Source organism: Aulonocara stuartgranti (assembly GCF_965226115.1).
Source record: "Aulonocara stuartgranti genome assembly, chromosome: 2".
Lineage (NCBI taxonomy): Eukaryota > Metazoa > Chordata > Actinopteri > Cichliformes > Cichlidae > Aulonocara > Aulonocara stuartgranti.
Window position 1 is genome coordinate 36,491,527 of NC_138940.1, and position 17,096 is coordinate 36,508,622.

Consider the following 17,096-nt stretch of genomic DNA (forward strand, 5'->3'; position numbering starts at 1 on the left):
GCAAACCTTGAAGCAAAAAGTTGACTTTTTTAAGCAACGTTTGCCAATTATAAATATCCAGCTATCCAGCTATATTACAAGGATGAATTATTTGTAATTTTCACTGTAGAGGATGTGTTAATGGCTCTTATTGGGTTTCTCCACAGGCAAGCATTCAGAATATCCAGAAGCTACTTCAGCATGGTGCTCCTGGATGAGCTCGGTCTGGACCGAGAGCGCTTCATTTCCCCCGTGGGTTCAGATGAGCTGTTCTCCTACATCGACAGTTTCCTGCTGGACGAAGAGGAACGGGAGAAACTGGAGCTCCGCAGCGATTTCTGTGACTAATTTAATAAACCTCTGTCGTTGCCACAGCAATGCACTCATCAGTATTACTAACACACAGTAAGGACAAACAACCAGAAACCAGGTTCAGAGGAACATTTGAAGCGGGGAAAAAAAAGACAAGACAGCAGTTCCTTGTTTTAAAATGTGATTATACAACACTGAAGTGCAAGCACTGTTTGCTCTGTATTAAATCATCAGCCAAAGGGGTGCTGACAGCAGAAAGCGTTTGCCACAGAATATCTAGCATTTAAGATTAGAAGTAAAACACACCAGCAAATATGTGTTTAATACACACATATAGAAATGTAGATATGTATTTGTATGGAGCTTCTTTATTATCAAAGACAATTCCCAGCTGGACTCAGATGTAACCAAATTCCTTCTAGAAGCATCTTTCACCACATCCATACACTGAAATGCTTCCGAGCAGTTAGTCTGAAGCAGTATATAAATCAACTTTAATTCAATAGGATATAAACTTGCATGCATAACAAGTCAGATCTGATAAATATAATCTACTGCCAACTTTGCTCTAAAGGTTATAAAAGCTTTATCTCCTAAAAGTTATATTTTTTACCAACATTTAAAAAAAAAAAAAAAGCGGAAAAAAAAAGTGTAGCGTGTGTAGTGTTGCTCTCTTTTATCTTTAGTTTAAAGTGGAGAAAGCGAAAGAATGTCTGAGTTTAGTTTATTTTTGTTTTTTGGTGGAGAGAGCATTGAGGTAAACAGTGTTACCAAAGATAAAATGTTCTTTATTGAAAAACTTCTCATGCAAGTTATACAAATAGTAATGTAAATGCACTGGTATGGATTAAATAAAGCAGAATTTCTTAGAAGCGACAGCTGAAATACTGCATAACCAGTTTGTTTCAAATTGTTTTCCCACACCAGTATGCATCTCGACACAAATAAAGAGAACTGTGAGAAACTGCCAAGTGCTGTGCATGATTTTGAATAGCTAGAATATATATACAGTTTGAATTTTTAAAAAAGTGACTGCTTTAACAAAATAAATCTGTTGTGGTGATGCTTTGGCACGCTTCCAAAAGGTTAACACCCATCTGCAGTTTGGGGGCCGTGTTAAAGATGAACCCCGTGCAGAGAGAGCAGGTGTGAGCAGCTGTGGAGTGTCACGACAACAAACTGGGTGACCGCTCACTTCAAGAGACCGGCCTGCTCTGGTGTGACAAGCTTGAGAAAATAAAATTAATCCACAATCCCATGTTAGTCTCACAGGACACCGCTTCTCATCATCTCAGGCGTGTGCTGTCCTCATTTGCCCTTCGCCTTCCCCATAGTGGAACGCAGTGTAAGAGTGCCCTCTGCCCATGAGTCCGGGTACTGCATCATCTTCTGCCAGAGACTAATCTCCTCTCCAACCGAGTCCAGCTCCACCTCCTCTTTGCCCACCTTTACTGTGCCTGCAGGGTTAAGATTGCACAGTCACTGCAGAATCTGTTTTTCTCATTAATAATAGTAAATTCTACAACTGTTTTTTCTCAAAGATGCTTAATTTTTGTATTTTAGTTTAATTGTAAAACCCATTATATTGGCATGAATTTCAATTCAAGTCATCTTTACTCCACTGTGACATATTGCTTGCTTTTAGGCTGACCAAATGTTAACAAACTAAATGTAGAGCAAAGAGTTTCAAGGACAAATATATTTTATATGAATGCAAATTTCCCAAACCCCTTGCTACTAAATATAGCACAAGGAAGCTAAAGCTTAGTCTTAAGGATGTTATTTCTGTTGTTTTGTCTTTTAATCATTTGATTTTGCTGGGGATACATCCATCAACAGCACATCTTTCTCCCATTACATTCCAGAAAGTTCTGCATAGCGTGTGATTGTGGTCAAATTTCCCAATGCTGGGTGTAGCTTGAACAAAGAGGGTAACATTTTACTTAGCAGGAGGAAGTAGCCTTTCAATGAAAGCCAGACCTTAGAACAGTTTGTTTTACATTGTTGATTTCTGAAAACAAAATTTGTATCTCAGTATGAGAGGTGAGGGGGACGAGAGATAAAAATGCTGTGCAGGCCCACATAAAGGACCATGTGGTCACTCCTGTCCGATTGCCCATAAATAATATCTGACAAATGAATTGGTTTGTTAACAGGTTATGGTTTCATGTTTTGTAAGATGATTGTTTTGTTTTTTTAAATACTGACTCACATCCCTTTGTGCATGTGCAGTTTTAAGTGCATGAAATGGGAGATGACGTTCATTGTGCTCATTTTTCATTCAAAAGTTCTTCAAACTTAAATATATTCCAGAGTCAGAGATGTTTTTCCTCTTTGCTTTTCCTTGTTGAAGTGCAGGGGGACTGGAGGGACTTTTGTATAAAAAAACCCCCCCAAAAACCATGCAACTTTAAAAGACACCCACAAAATTTACCTAACAAATACAGGTAATACTAAAGGAAGAGGAAACTGCTTAAAAAAATATATAAAAATACAAATAATTAAAAAAAAAAAAATACTGGCAGCTGCTATAGCTACCACCCAGTCTCTCAATGGATGTGCCTATGGTACAAATTTGAAAATCCTAGGCGACTTTCTTCTCGAGTTATCACATTCCAAGATTTTTCTGAAAACTTCTGACCTGGATGTTGAAATAACTGAGATTCAAACTATCACATTAACAAACTTGGGCGTCCATGTTGCGCGCCTGCCTGTTGCTGTGATGAAAATACCCCATCAGCCTTTTACAGGTGAGGGGTAACAATGGTTGCGAACCTCAAAATCTTTGTAGTTTAATGATTTATTCCACTTGCTGGAGACAGCAGCAAAGAAAAAAATAGTCTAGTTTATCCCCCCCCCCCAAAAAAAAACCAGTCCATCTCACATATGAGCTTTAAAAGCCAGGTGAAAAAGACGACACCAGGACTTCATAGATTTGATCATTTACCTTCTCCGGAGCTGAGGCGGACACCTCCCAGGAATTCATTGCTGTGCAAGGACTCTTTGTCCCACACAGTCAGCTCCAGACACATCTCCTTCAGCTGCTCCAGAGTCAGCTCCTTGTACACGAATGTTTCATTGTAGTGGGGGTTCAGGCTCTTCTTCATAACTGGAGTCTTCCTCTTTGAGTTCTTTGCCTTAGTTGGGAACAGGTAGCTGCAAAGCCACAAACACCAAACTAATTTAAAAAATACAAATTCCCGTTTAAAAACCATGAGTGAGTTTATTTATTTTTTATTGGTTTAAGAATTGGACAGGTGATCACCAACCCCTTCACAAAGCTATCCGATGTGCCTCCTGACTTCATTGCCATCAAATTCTTTGCCTCCTTTATTAGGACATGCAGCTCTCCTCCTTCCTCCACCCTGGCTTTTTTGTCTGAACGGGAGAACAGACGAGCTCAGAAATTTGAAGCAAAGCCAGAGATAGAAACAGCCACTTTTTTTTTTACCTTTGGTTTTCTCAGCTGTTTGCTTTTTAGGTGTGACAAACTTCAAGGAGATAATCAATTCCCCTTTGTACTGAGCAAAAGCTGAAGGTGGCACAACAGAGGCTGCCTGTTTGAAAAGACAAAAAAAAAGAAAAAAAAAGTTAATTTGTACACATGCCAATGTACTAACATGGAAACTCAAACCTGTAAATATATAAGACAACATCTGTAACAGCCAGGCTCTTTTCTTCATAGCTAATCAATACTGTTGCTTTGATTTAAATTGATTGACATTTGGGCTGCTCACTCTGGTCTGTAATGTGCTTTTTATTATTCTTGCTGCTTGCTGAAGCCATCATTTTGTCCGGTCTCCTGCACAAAAGCCACTGCTTTCATCCAAATGCACTGATCTACAGGTCAATAAGTTTCAGGGCGTTTTCCCACCTGCAGTGTTTAGTCCATTTATGCTTTGTATTCTGTGGCAAGGGTCTGTACGGGCTAGCATCTAGCTGTGAAATAAATTTTTCATCTTCTCCAACAGTCCAGAACACAACACCTCCTTTCTGCATTTACTGTTGTTGCTTCTGCCACAGACACATCAGGCCAATAAGCAGACTGATTACTCTCCATCTAGTGACGCATTTTGTTTTGCTTGGAGTGCACTTGGATTTTTTCTTTGTGTAAAAACAAATCAAATCACAGTGAAAAGCTACAAACTCATCAATGAATCCTGACCAGATTTAACAAACTATAGGTGTTAAAATGCCCTCAATGAAAAGCAGCAGTCCACAGAGGAAGACTGCTAGTGTGGATGCAGACAACGTGTAAAGCGTGTTCACTGTGGCTTTATCTCTAAGTAATAAAGAAAAATAAATCCAGCAAAAATGCAGGGCAATAGAGCACAAGCGCAAACGCTTCATCTAAATCAGCCCTCACCTGGTTTTACAGTGCTGCTTACAAAGACTCCCATGGTATGATCAATATTTTAGAGATCAAATTAAAGTTACATGAGCTTTATTAAGATTTCTTTACTGAACTTTCTATAATTAAACCTCAGACAGCAACTGCCAGCTCAACCAAAGGTAATTTCTACAGTAAACAGCTCAAACTGGATCTTGTGATAACACAGCAGTTGGGTTTTACTGGTTTTCACAGATCATGTGACTTTACCCAAACAACTGCAGTTTATTGTCCATGTTGTAGATACCCGTATGATGCAATTCATAAAGGAAGAGACATCATTCACAGCAGCGTTGATAGAATTATAAATTAGTACAAAGGCTATTATTTCAGCCTGATAAAGGAAGGGGCTACCTGGTGCAGCTCTCCTTTGCTTAGAGACCCTTCATTCAAATTCTAGTTAATTCATAAAATGTTACATGGCTCTGGATAAAACAGTAAGCTGATGATGAGTGGTGAGGAAGGAGTAAATGTTTCAAATAGAAGGGAGACATTGCCTGTGTGAGGTCTCCTCACTTTAAAGTAATTGAGGTTTAAAGGTCACAGTGTCACTAAGAGAGGAATCTATCAGCAAACACCTGCTGGCATTTTGCAGATAAACCAATTAAAATCAATATTTTAATTTGTTAACCGTTTCATCTAAAATGGTCCAGCTTTGTTTGTATTAGTCACATGGTCGAGGTAGTCATTCAGGCTTCCTTCAGTGCTTAAACTGGGTGGGGCATCAGTGCACGCCCCCGATACGCAGTTTAAAATGTGTGCAAACTCCACCTATTCAGCACAACGCAGATGTACACTCTGCATCGGACCTCATGGGTAAACAAGCCATTTGTTGAGTTTCAACATAGCTACAAGAAAACTCCTTAAAGAGCACAGAATCTCTGCTCTACCTTTGCCAGGAGAGCCATGCGCTCCTCCTGTGGGGAGTCGAGGTCTCTGCAGTCCAAGGGGATCTCCACCTCTCCCAAGAAGGCGTTGCGGCTGAGGCGACCATGATGCCAGACTGATATCGAGAGGGAGCGAGTGGACAACTGAGAGCGGTTGATAGAGTACTGGTAGAAGAAGAGAGGAGACGTGATGATCAAAAGCCTGGTAGATAATTCTCCAACGCGTGGCTTTGAGGAGCTTTTTAGCCCATAGTTGAATCTCGTCAGCTCACCAGGATGCCACAACCCACACAGTTATTCGCCGCTCACATTTTCAGTGAAATGTGCAATATTCACAAAAAACAAACCTTTTTTTTTTTATACTGAATATGTATTGACCCATAACTGATTGACCCAAAATGCCCATTTTAAGCCAAACCCTGATCTGCTTCTGAAACAGCTTTGTAGTTTCAAATTATAATTTACAATCTGGTTAAACAATATGATCTCAGGTGTGGGTGGTGAAATAATTCACACCACTGCTACTGCTTCAACCTCCAAATGTGGACATTTCAGTCTTTTAAAAGTAGACAGGAACACAAACTATGACGTGAAAAATTGAGATTATTTAACAACAAAAAAAACAAAACATGTTGAGATGGATCTTTCTGGTTAATTTCCCTGTCAACAGTTTGCTACTCTGCTTAAGCTGACTCTACACTGAAGGCTGGGACTAAAATCAATATTTGACAACAGCTACTCTAATCTGCAAAGTCAATATCAACCTTAAGGTCTCCGTAGGTGCGGTCATTATTTGCAGCAGACATGGCGCAAGGTCGCTAATAAGGGAGCGTCTTTAAGTCAACAGGGTAAGATCAACAGTTGGAGTCCAGTTAGGCATGAGAAAAATGATAAATCATCACCTTTAAAGTTTCACTGTAGACTGGGTTTATAATGTTTCTCTTGGTGCTGGTTTTCTTTTTGCTCTGGCGAGATTTGTCAGGGAGCAGATAACATTTGACATAGCTGTAACATAAACACAGAAGCAGGTCAAATCATGAGTCTCCCTGTCATTATTACTGCTCATCTGTTGTATCTCCTGACTAAATGCTGAGAAAAATGTTTGTCTGTTGACACTCAATTTCCTGTGAAGCTCAACTAATCAGCTCTGGGATGTGTTTACTGAGACTCAGTAAACACAGTAACCTCTTATCGACATTGATCAAAGCTTTGCTTACATTACTGAGGGGTGTGTGCGCAGTAGAAAAATGTGTAGTTTTTAGGCACAATCAACAGTGCTGCTTAATCTGAAGGTTAAAGTTTGACTAAACTTCGCTTTTAATTTTAAATTCTGCCAGTTGGAGATCGATGTAGGTTTGGAGTGTAGTGAAAGCTCTTACGGGTTGCAGACACTCCGTGCAGCATCGCCATAAGCCAGCTGATGACACTCCTTGATGAAGACCTGGAGGCTCTGGCTGCTCTCGTCGTAACTTACAGAGAACACAACATCTCCCTTCACCTCCACACTGTCAAAGTCTCCAGCTTCACTGTAAAGGCTCATCATGCTGCCCAGTGTGCTCTGCATGATAACAAACGATCATTAACGATGCCTGCATTTGTTTCAAGTTGATGACAAATATTCAATTTTAGTTAATAAGTGGAGAAACAGACTCAGTGCTTCAGTTTAAAAAGTAATAGCAAGGGAACAAAGAAGCTACAGATTGAGAAAAATTCTACAAAGATACAGAAAGATTGTTAGGGACAAATTGAGTTAAGCATTGTCAGGATGTTTCGTAAATCCATATTAATAGCATTAAAGTCGTCTTGGTGACAGCTTTGCCTTCTATTCAGGCTCTGGTAACTATAGAAACACTTTGCTGGACTCGCACTATCAGTTTTGCACTTCCTAACGCGCTAGAGGATTTCCTGAGGTTAAAGATCCTTGTTCAGATAAGTAAGTATCAGCTCTGTTATGAGACACGTAATGAGCTGCACTTCAAAAACTACTTGAGAGACCTAATGCGAGTTCTGTCATTACTTTACCTTTGAGCCACGCAGGCTGGAGGAATTTGAGTTCATCGTTCTTCTATGAAAGCTAACCAAGCTGTCGATATCTTCTTCCTCTTCTTCATCTTCCTGCGGCACCACAATACACACTTAGCAAGTTTATCATACACACACAGACTTTGAGACCCAGCAGAATCATCTAGTTTCAAAAAGGTATTTGAGGTTTTCAGAAAAATAAAAGTTGATTTAATAACCATTTAGCTATTGACTAAATACCCACCAAATTACCGATCAAACCAATGGCATTTTAATTTAAAGGGCAGAATATATCAAAATTTATTGATCACCAAATGGATTGACCTGGATTTTGCTAACACAATGCACACTTTTCCAGCAAAAAAGATCTCCAATGATGGATGAAGGGCGTGCCCAACAGTTTCTCTAGCTTTCCAATTTACACTCACTTCACAAAGTGAGTGGCTAGCAATGTAGACGTGAGAGGCTTAGGGGTTAGCCTCCTGTTGCATGCCCAACCACCACCTTTATGCAAGTTATTACACAACCGCCTCCATCACTTAACAGACAGACAAGATTTCATCTGGAGGGACCGTCTTTGAAAATGTTCACAGTTATTGCTCTTTTAAAATAACAGAATGCCACCTCTCGCCTGCCTTTGCCACTCAACCTTGTGAAAGTTAATCTGGCTTGAATGCTGTTGATATCCACCACGAGAACAACTACTTTTGATCAAATCTAACAGCCCAGAATGTCACTTCTTCTGCCCTTGTCATCACCTCTGCTGTCAAAAATCATCCTTAGACATACTTAAACATCCTCTGAAACTGGAAAGGTAGCACTGGGGATTAAAAGAAGGCAATAAAATGGTTGCAGGATCCGTTTTTGATGATTCTTTCACATAGCTACATTGATGGAAACAATGTTATCCTTGGTAATTAACTTTAATGTGACATTATAAAATCTAAGCAGCTACACACACACTCGCCTGTATATCCAAGCCTGGTACAGATCTGCTCCTTTTGCCCAGTGATGCCTCTGATGTGTCACGTTCATTACGCAGGTCCAGTGTTGATGCATACTCTAATGAACACACCAGCAATTAAATACATATAATGAATACAGAAAAAAAACCACCACATTTTTGTTGTGATTACGGGGAACAACACTGCACATGTTAACAGACAATACAAACCTGCAGGTTTTGTGCCTCGCTTGATGCTCTTCTTAAAGAGTCTATCAACATCCAGCTCTGGGTTTACAGTGGAGGATTTTACTTCTGGGGCCTAAAGTGACCAGAAACAAGATGCAGTCAGAGAAGAAGGTGGCGAAAATATTTCAAACAATGAAAACTATCTTACAGTGTTGATCTCTGCGTTGGTGGTTTCACTGCTGACAGTATCTGCTTTGATGGAGACAGTCAGACTGGAATTACTGGATCCTACTGGGCTGGTCCGAACAAAGCTGTTCTCCTTCCTGGTTGGCAAAAGAAACAGACATTTAACAACTACAATAAAGACCTTTTTTGTTCTAATATACAAATAAAAACTTTTAGTTTTGTAAAGAAGTCCCATTAGCCTCAGATTTGTGTTTCATTTCAGTTGTGTGACCTCAGTTCTGAAATCGAGAATGGGAGAGCACTTTAATTAAAACTACTTTGGTGGATATTTGAGGCCTGTGACCCTACTTAGCATACAAACTGAAAACTGTATTAGAAACAAGCCCCCAGCTGGGCTTCCTAATTTAGATGGGATATTATGCTGTTCATGATCCCATTTCTAAGGATATAGCACAAATCAACACATAATTATACTGACAGTAACACGAACAAGTGTGAAGTCCAAGGTCAGATATGATGGAAACTTTGTTTAGATATACTAGGGCCTTACTTTGCAATAGTTTCTCATTTTTTTAAGTACCAACACAACTTAGAAATGATTAACAACTAGGTGAATATAGGAGATTAAATATGCTGCTTTACTATACTGCAACATCACTGAACTTTTGAGAATATTTACATTGTAATAAGTTCTTTCATTAGTACACAAACATTTCAGGCTTAATAACAATCAAATGTAGGTTAAAATGGCTTTAATTGCTCTACTTTCTCATAACGCTGTCACATAAATATCATTATCTGTTAGTTTAAAAATACAGTCTGAGTTTTTCAACTTTTATGATCAGACCCCACTTTGATCTTAACGGTGTCAGACTAAATACTCTACTCAATTAGGAGCTAAACACCATGTAGAAGAGAGCTAAATGCTGCTATTCCGGTCTCAAAAATTGCTATTTGATCAGCTACATCTGGGTTTACCTTGGTTGCTCAGGCTCGGGGGTCACACGGCCAGACTCCGTCTCAGTTTTAACGCTGGCTATACTGGAACTTTCTACAGACTCCGTGTCACTGCGATTTGAGTTTGATTGGACCTTTAATTCTTCCTCCTCCTTTGATTCCAATGATGCCCTTGAAGTGATGGATCCAATATAACTGCTTGAATTACTGTCAACAAAAATGCGAGTTTGAGAAGTGGTTTAATGAACATTTTTAAAACCAGACAAAACTGATGTTAAGAGTGACAGCACACCTGTTGTCAACCATCTGAAGTTTCTGCTTCGTCAGAGACGGATACTTAGGAGGACCTGAATTTATTTCAGAACTACTCAACAGGACTTCACCTGCTGTCTCTCGTTTCTTCGCTATAAACACAGAACAAAAAACAAACAAGAAAAAAAAAAAAGTGAACTGTAACGTCACTGCTCTGACTGCAGGCCGGCTGATGTTTACATAACTAGCTCAACAGTTCTACTTCCTGTTAACTGTACTCACATGGCTGCTTCTTTCTCAGGGAGACTCTCACTAGGTCATGCCCAGGTGTTGTAGAGAAACGGTTGACCCGCTGATTGTAGAACCAGTCACCCGTTCTTTTCTTGACATCACTAGAATCCCATATAAATATTCATCAGTTAACTAACAGATTTGTTAATGGTTATCCAACAAGGTGTGAGCAGTATGTGACCAATATGTGAGAGTGCAGAACACGACATATATAGTGATTATCCTGAAAACAAGCAGTTCTGGGTTTTCATTGATGTTTCTGTTAATGCCCAAAAAATGTTGCAAGACAACGAGGAGAGGAAGAGATGAGTGGTGAGATACATTTCACACTGCATAGCTGATCATCAACAGATGTGGTTTGCAAGACCAACAGTGATTTTTCATACAAATATTTGGTTATTTATTACTACTATATTGACAAATACAGTAAAAATCTAAAACAAATGGGTTAAACCAGATACTCTGTCTGGATGGCACCAATAATATTGTGAGAAAGTTTAGAGTCATTTTTCACCAGGATGTCCTTTAACGCACACATAAAACAAAACTTTAGGACTGCCTTCTTTCATCTGTTCAGTACGGCCAAAAATGACATAACATCTAATTACTCTGTTACTCCAGAGTTGGACTATTGTAATTACCCATTATCAGGTTATTCTAAAAGCTCATAGAAAGCCTTTGGTCCAAAAACACCACAACAAGCACTAACAGGAGCTAGAAGGAGAGATCATATTTCTCCTTTGTCAGGTCCCATCACATCTTAAAGACCTCTTAGTATCATATTATCCCTATAAACAACTCAGACTGCAGGCTTACTTCAGGTACCAATCCCTTCTCCTTTGGAACCAGATCTCAGTTCATCTTCAGGAAACACCCTCTCTACTTTTAAGATCAGTTTACAACTTTTTGATAAAGCTCATATTTAGAGCCAGATCAGATGAACCTGAACCATAATTTTGTAATTCTGTTACAGGTTTAGGCTGCTGGGGGCACTTTGTATTATACACAATGCAAAATAAAACCTAGCAAATCATCATTAGTCTCAAAAGCAATTCATGCGCTGTCACTTCACGTGACAGAGCAATTCATGTGTCTGTTGAACTTGGATGAATACCAAAAGCAGCTCTTCCAGTGGCTAGTCAAAACCTCCCAGATGCTGTCCGCTGACTTATCCAAGTTACACAAAAATGTTCATGTATCATAGAAGTGCCTGACATGTAGGAACACCCAAGAAGACAAACAGCTGACTGGCACTGTGTCACCTGGAAACCTGAAGGACCAATCCTATAGCATCTTTGTAAGCCACTGCAAACCTGCATCAATGATGAGCTATATTCATAACTGAGCTAATTAATGGGCAGAAATGAATTGAAAGGCCACATATTTCTGAGGCAATGCAGACTTTAAAGCTCAGTGGGCTATCATACTCAAGAATTGGCAAAACCAAATTTTTCCTGGTTAAGAATTGGCTTAACCAGGAAAAACTGGTTTCGCCAATTTAAATAAAAATATCAATAAAAATCTTTTACCCTTCAAATCACCAAAGAGAAAAATGACAATAGAGTTTTAATTGCTTTAATATGTGATTAAAAAATTACCATTATAATTTTCTGGTCAGTATCTGCATTCAAAACTACACAACCTGCTCTCAAAGTTGGTGAGGATTTTGGACAAGGATGAAATATTTCTTTTCAGCCACAATGGGCACCTTAAATTATTCTGAACCAATCTTATACATCGTCCTAAAAATATTCGTTTGTGTGTAAAATGTGGAAGAAAATCTACAGCTGAAAATTGTCAAGGCAGTTTGCTTTGAGAAATGGCTGCTTAAGTATTTAAATATTCAGAAGCACGAATGGGAATCTTACTTGGGCTTTGATGGAAATCTCTCAAATATAAAACATCAACCTAACCCCACACACCCTGTTCTTTGAAGATACAATATTTGTTTAATTTAAAACGTTTCTTACGATTCTTTGGCACACACGTTGCACAGCCAGGATCCATCGGGCAGGACCATCCGGCAGTTGCGACATACGACGTGATTGCACATCTTACACTGGCTGGAAAAAACAGTCAGTCGGCTCAAAGGCTCCAGGCATCGGCCACAGCTATGCTGACTGTATTTTTCACTGGCACGTTTGGCCCCTTTCCTCTTAACATCCTGCAGCTCTGTCTTCAACTTCCTGAGCCAAACACGCCACACAAATGCCACATAGTCAGTTTCACTTAAACAGTCATATGGCAAAGTAAACATTTTGCTGGATTTCTTTAAAAGAACAAAACAAAACAACCCAAAAACAAACAGTACATGAAGTAAGTTTTTAAACATATACTTTTTGTAAATGTTAAAGTATAATTTTATTTCAGAACTTGTGGTCATTATCAAGGTGTAGTCCATAAATATTACTCAATTACTGTAAAGCCTGATATAAAGAAGTAATAGTGCGAGACAAGAATTATGAAATTAAAATAATATGTACAGTGTCTTTGTTACTCAGCTTCTAGTGTAAATTTGCCTTGTGCATTAAAGAACTTGGGCGGAATGTTGTTTAATTTTTTTAAATACTTGTGCAAATAAAATGAGACATTGTTGCTGATAACAAGATTAGACTTTACTGCAATACTTCAATTCAGCAAAATATGTTAACTTCAGAGGGCAGGTGGATTAAATTCATCTGCATTAAGCAAAACTGACAATTTGGTAAATTGTCAGTTTTGAACAAATTTCTAATCTGTAATGTACAACCCACCCCAACACATGTTTACGACTTACAGTGTACAACAACAGAAAAGATTTACAAAAGCAGGACAAATGCCTAAAAGGCTTAAATATCTTAAATTACAGAATAAACTTAAGCAATGAAGACTGAACATTATAAACACTAGAAATTAAACATCTTAGCAAAATACTGAATGTGTCTCAATACAGTCAAAATATTGGCCTCAGTTCTCTATAGCCGAGTCCTCAGTCTAACAATCCTGCACTGAAATCTCTGCAGAGGTTTCTGGAACAACTTCGCCTGCTTCCAAAGTGCACAGTCAGACGAGGCTTTAAGTTCTTTTTCTTTAACAGAAGAACTTAAACTGCAACAACACTTGCATCAAACAGAACATGCATGCATTTTTTTAACCTTACCGAACACCTATACTGTTTAAAATATGTTGTCTATAATATGTTTTATGATGGGCCAGATGAAGGCCACAACATGAAACATATCAGATAAACAAACCGTATGTATTCCCGGAGCTTTAGCTTCTTCAGGTTCTTTTGACTGCTAATTTTATACAGTTGCAGTTTTTAAAATGTCCTGGTGACCACATCAATGCTAATGTAGATCATACTTTAATATAAGTGCAAAGTTTTGTTGTTTTTTCCTTTTATAAAGAAGGAGCTTTGAAGTAGAAACACTCCATGCTTCATATGATGCACCGAGTGTTTCTTCTACACACCTCTTCACTCTGTTCGTATGTACACCACTTTGTATTTATTAGTCATTAATAATCTCTGGCTCTCTTCCACAGAGTGTTTTACGTTTGTCTTTCTCCCCTTCCTCACAACCGGGTCATGGTAGGTGGCTGCCCCTCCCTGTGTCCTGCTGGAGGTTTTGTCCTGTTTAAAGAGAGATTTTTTCTTCCCACTGTCACCAAGTGCTTGCTCATAGGAGCTCATCTAAATTTGTGGTCTTCTTTTCTCTTTACAGTACAAAAGTGCCTTGAGGTGACTCTTGCTGTGATTTGGTGCTCTATGGATAAATATGAGTTGAAGTAAAAGTGAGCAGTCTCAGATACTTTTCAAGATGCTCGTCAAGCGCCAATAGCTCCAGAATGACTTAATGATATCTAGCACTGCACAGTGCACTGTTGCCTCATGGTAACAGGGTCCCTACTTTGAGGGAGTTTGCATGTTCTCCCCATGTCTGCATTTGTTACTCGAGGTAGTTCAACTTCCTTTCAGAGTCCAAAGACATGCACATTTGGTTAACTGGCGATTCGAAATCAGCTGATGTAAGATAAAACGCTTTACATGTATAGAATGAAGTTCTCTACAAATATATTTTTAGTTTTAAGCACTCTGAGTGAACAGTAAGTGTGGAAAAGCACTACATTGCAAGTACATTACATAGTGTTTTCTTCATAATGATGCAAGACGGGGGACCTATGGACAAGGTTTCCAAACAATATTAAATAGATGAAAACAGAGGCTCATTCAGAAAGCGACTAAAGCAATATCTGTGGAATTTTAATCCAGTTGCAACTGACACATTACAGTTTTTGATTGCTATTGTTATTTTATTGTATTAGTTTTGTCATTACATTTTTTTGCAGCGTTGATATTTTGAATAGATGTGCATTTTGTTAAAACTAAATGGAATTCTAATAAAAACAAAACAATCAGCAACAGTCAAACAATGAATCCAGATGCATCTAATACTGTAAGAGACAGCAATAAGTATCTAGAGCCAACACATTAACAACAGTGACACTGACAGTGTTTTTGTTTTGTTTTTTTCTTTAAAAATAAAATCAGATTACAATATCTATATCTTTTGTTCTCCTATTTTTGTCTATTATTTTTATCTATGAAAACCACAAAGCCACCATGCCAATATTACTTTAACTGGATTAAGCTACTATCATCCAGCTCTTAGTTGAACCCTGACAATAAATATCAAGTCCCTACAAGTATCAAATGCCAACTGGGCAAATTTCTAAATAATTAAAATACTATCTGAAAAGTTGAATATAACGCATGGGAATACTTTTGTGAAGTAAAAATGGCTAAAAATAAAACAGAATAGAAGTGCAGTAAAAAAATAAATATATAAGCAGCAGATATGAGTTGATTTTGGTACTTCTAACAACTAAATAACAAGTGACTAACTGACAGGTGTGGAAAAATTAGGAGCCTCTTCTCACCGCACACGCTGGTCCTCAGCCTGTCTCAGCTTCTCATCTCGTCGCAGCACCTCCAGGATCAGCTCCCGCTCGGATTCAGACAGGAAGCCCAGGTTTATCATGTCAACAGCCTCTGGCATGGCGTCTGTATCCAAGAACCCTTAGTGCAGGTGAACTGGCTCAATCGAGTCACTTTTACATCGAGATGTCACTGAGGACAAAGCAAGAACATCAGGAGTTGAGCGTTTATGCAAAAAGTGTTTTTTTTTAATTAAACCTTCCAACTAATGCTTGACTTTACTACAGGACAACCTGCTTTCCTATGATCTCCTGTAATGCAAGCTCACCAGAGCCCTTGAGTGAAAACAGGAACTTAGTGACTCGAATCCCTGTGACGACAATACAGCCAGACAGAAACAGTTGTGTTTATGTGGTTTTAATCAAATAACTGGGAGACGACTGAGTGACCTTTCCTTCTTCCTGTTGGCTTCCATACAGGGAAGTTGCTGCTGCCAGTATGCCATCCTGCATAACTCAGCTGGAGATTTCTCATTGGATTATTTAAATCTCATGCCAACATCAACAGCAAAGCTTACCTGGTGGGAATACTGATAAAACAACCAGGAATACTTTCTATTTCAAGAGACGACTCTGGAAGTTTCTGGCTGAAATGACCTAAAGAAGAACCAGGATGTGAGAGGATTTTAAAATCCCACAGAAAGCCTCTGCCCCGGTGAAAGCAAAAGACAACATGAACTTGGCTACGGTGCATGGTTCCCACCCTCTAAGGATACAGAGAGCAGGGTGGAGTTCAGGAGCTGAAACATTAATTTAAACCCAGCATCAGCCTTGTCATCTGTCATGTCCCCATCTGAAACTTTATGCTCCATTTAAACTCCCCGCAGGGTGATTTAGGCAGGAGCAAAATGAGGCAAGCTGTGAGAAAGCTCCCGTTTCTAAGCACGCGTGGAAAACGTGATAACTTCTTCCTCATTGTTTGAATGCCTGGAGCCTGTTATTATGATGAAGGGTTGAAGAATACCTGCAGGGCAACTTAGTGAGAGAATAAGCTTCAAGGAAACGGTCAATACTCTGAGTTAGTGAGCACGTAATTCTTTACCAATCGTAAACATAAAGGAGGTAAAAGCATTAAAAACAATAAACAACGCTGACAGATTTAAATACAGACTGGAAGAGTTAAAAAAAGAACTCGACTATGAGTCGCTAACTGCGCCTTATCTGAAAGTCTAATTAACGCTAACGTTACATCAAAAGACCGCCTGAGACTTCCCTTTTTCCTGCTGCACAGACCGGTCTGTAAACTCTACACGTTACAACTGCTGCGAATTTTACTAAATAAAAATAATTTTAAAAAAGGCTCGGACTCATTAAAGGAAATTAAACACACCTGTTGGTAGAAGTCCACGGAGAACAGCCACTATACGACTCGCAACTCACTCCCGAGAGAAAAGACAGGCAAAAGTGATACCAGCAGCACGCGAGCTCACCGCGCGCTCACAATCACACCACCGGGTAGGTACACACAGCTGTACTCTGCTTCGTGGTTAAAACACAACCGTGCCCGAGTCTCCTTAATTGCTGATTTTGTGGCGGAAGATAAGTAAAGTTCGCAGGAGACGCTCAGGAGCGCCTCTCTCTCGCTCCACATTTTCCATGACAGGTGCTTTTCCTTTGCTCTATTTACCGGAGGAGGGCTGGGTGTGGAAAATCTCGCCCATATCTTGGTTTCCTTTCTCCCCCCAAGCTGTTTTTTTCTAATCCTTGGAAA

General features: G+C 39.2%; 2 protein-coding genes across 5 annotated transcripts in view; one reads left to right on the top strand and one right to left on the bottom strand.

The window, feature by feature from the left end:
* Window positions 1-1,262, top strand: part of srpx2 (sushi-repeat containing protein X-linked 2) — a 17,026-nt gene extending 15,764 nt beyond the window's left edge. Inside the window, exon 10 of the mRNA XM_082544748.1 lies at window positions 147-1,262. Within this exon, the coding sequence (XP_082400874.1) occupies window positions 147-327 (181 nt within the window). The 3' untranslated portion in view covers window positions 328-1,262. The remainder of the gene's footprint in view (window positions 1-146) is intronic.
* Window positions 1,059-16,961, bottom strand: sytl4 (synaptotagmin-like 4). 4 transcript variants are annotated; one of them, XM_082544712.1, is made up of 18 exons: window positions 16,350-16,671; window positions 15,620-15,696; window positions 15,329-15,518; window positions 12,379-12,594; window positions 10,400-10,509; window positions 10,158-10,269; window positions 9,887-10,072; window positions 8,931-9,045; window positions 8,765-8,855; window positions 8,558-8,652; window positions 7,591-7,683; window positions 6,948-7,126; window positions 6,471-6,573; window positions 5,572-5,733; window positions 3,743-3,848; window positions 3,561-3,669; window positions 3,239-3,447; window positions 1,059-1,748 (listed from the first exon to the last, which is right to left on the bottom strand). In XM_082544712.1, the coding sequence occupies exons 3-18, from the start codon at window positions 15,445-15,447 to the stop codon at window positions 1,600-1,602; spliced, it is 2,154 nt and encodes a 717-aa protein (XP_082400838.1). In that variant the 5' UTR covers window positions 15,448-15,518; window positions 15,620-15,696; window positions 16,350-16,671; the 3' UTR covers window positions 1,059-1,599. The 4 variants fall into 4 exon arrangements, with proteins under 4 accessions (XP_082400838.1, XP_082400837.1, XP_082400840.1 ...); XM_082544711.1 differs by lacking the exons at window positions 15,620-15,696; window positions 16,350-16,671 and adding an exon at window positions 16,716-16,961; XM_082544714.1 differs by lacking the exon at window positions 15,620-15,696 and having other exon boundaries at window positions 16,575-16,671.
* Window positions 16,962-17,096: the final 135 nt, after the last annotated feature.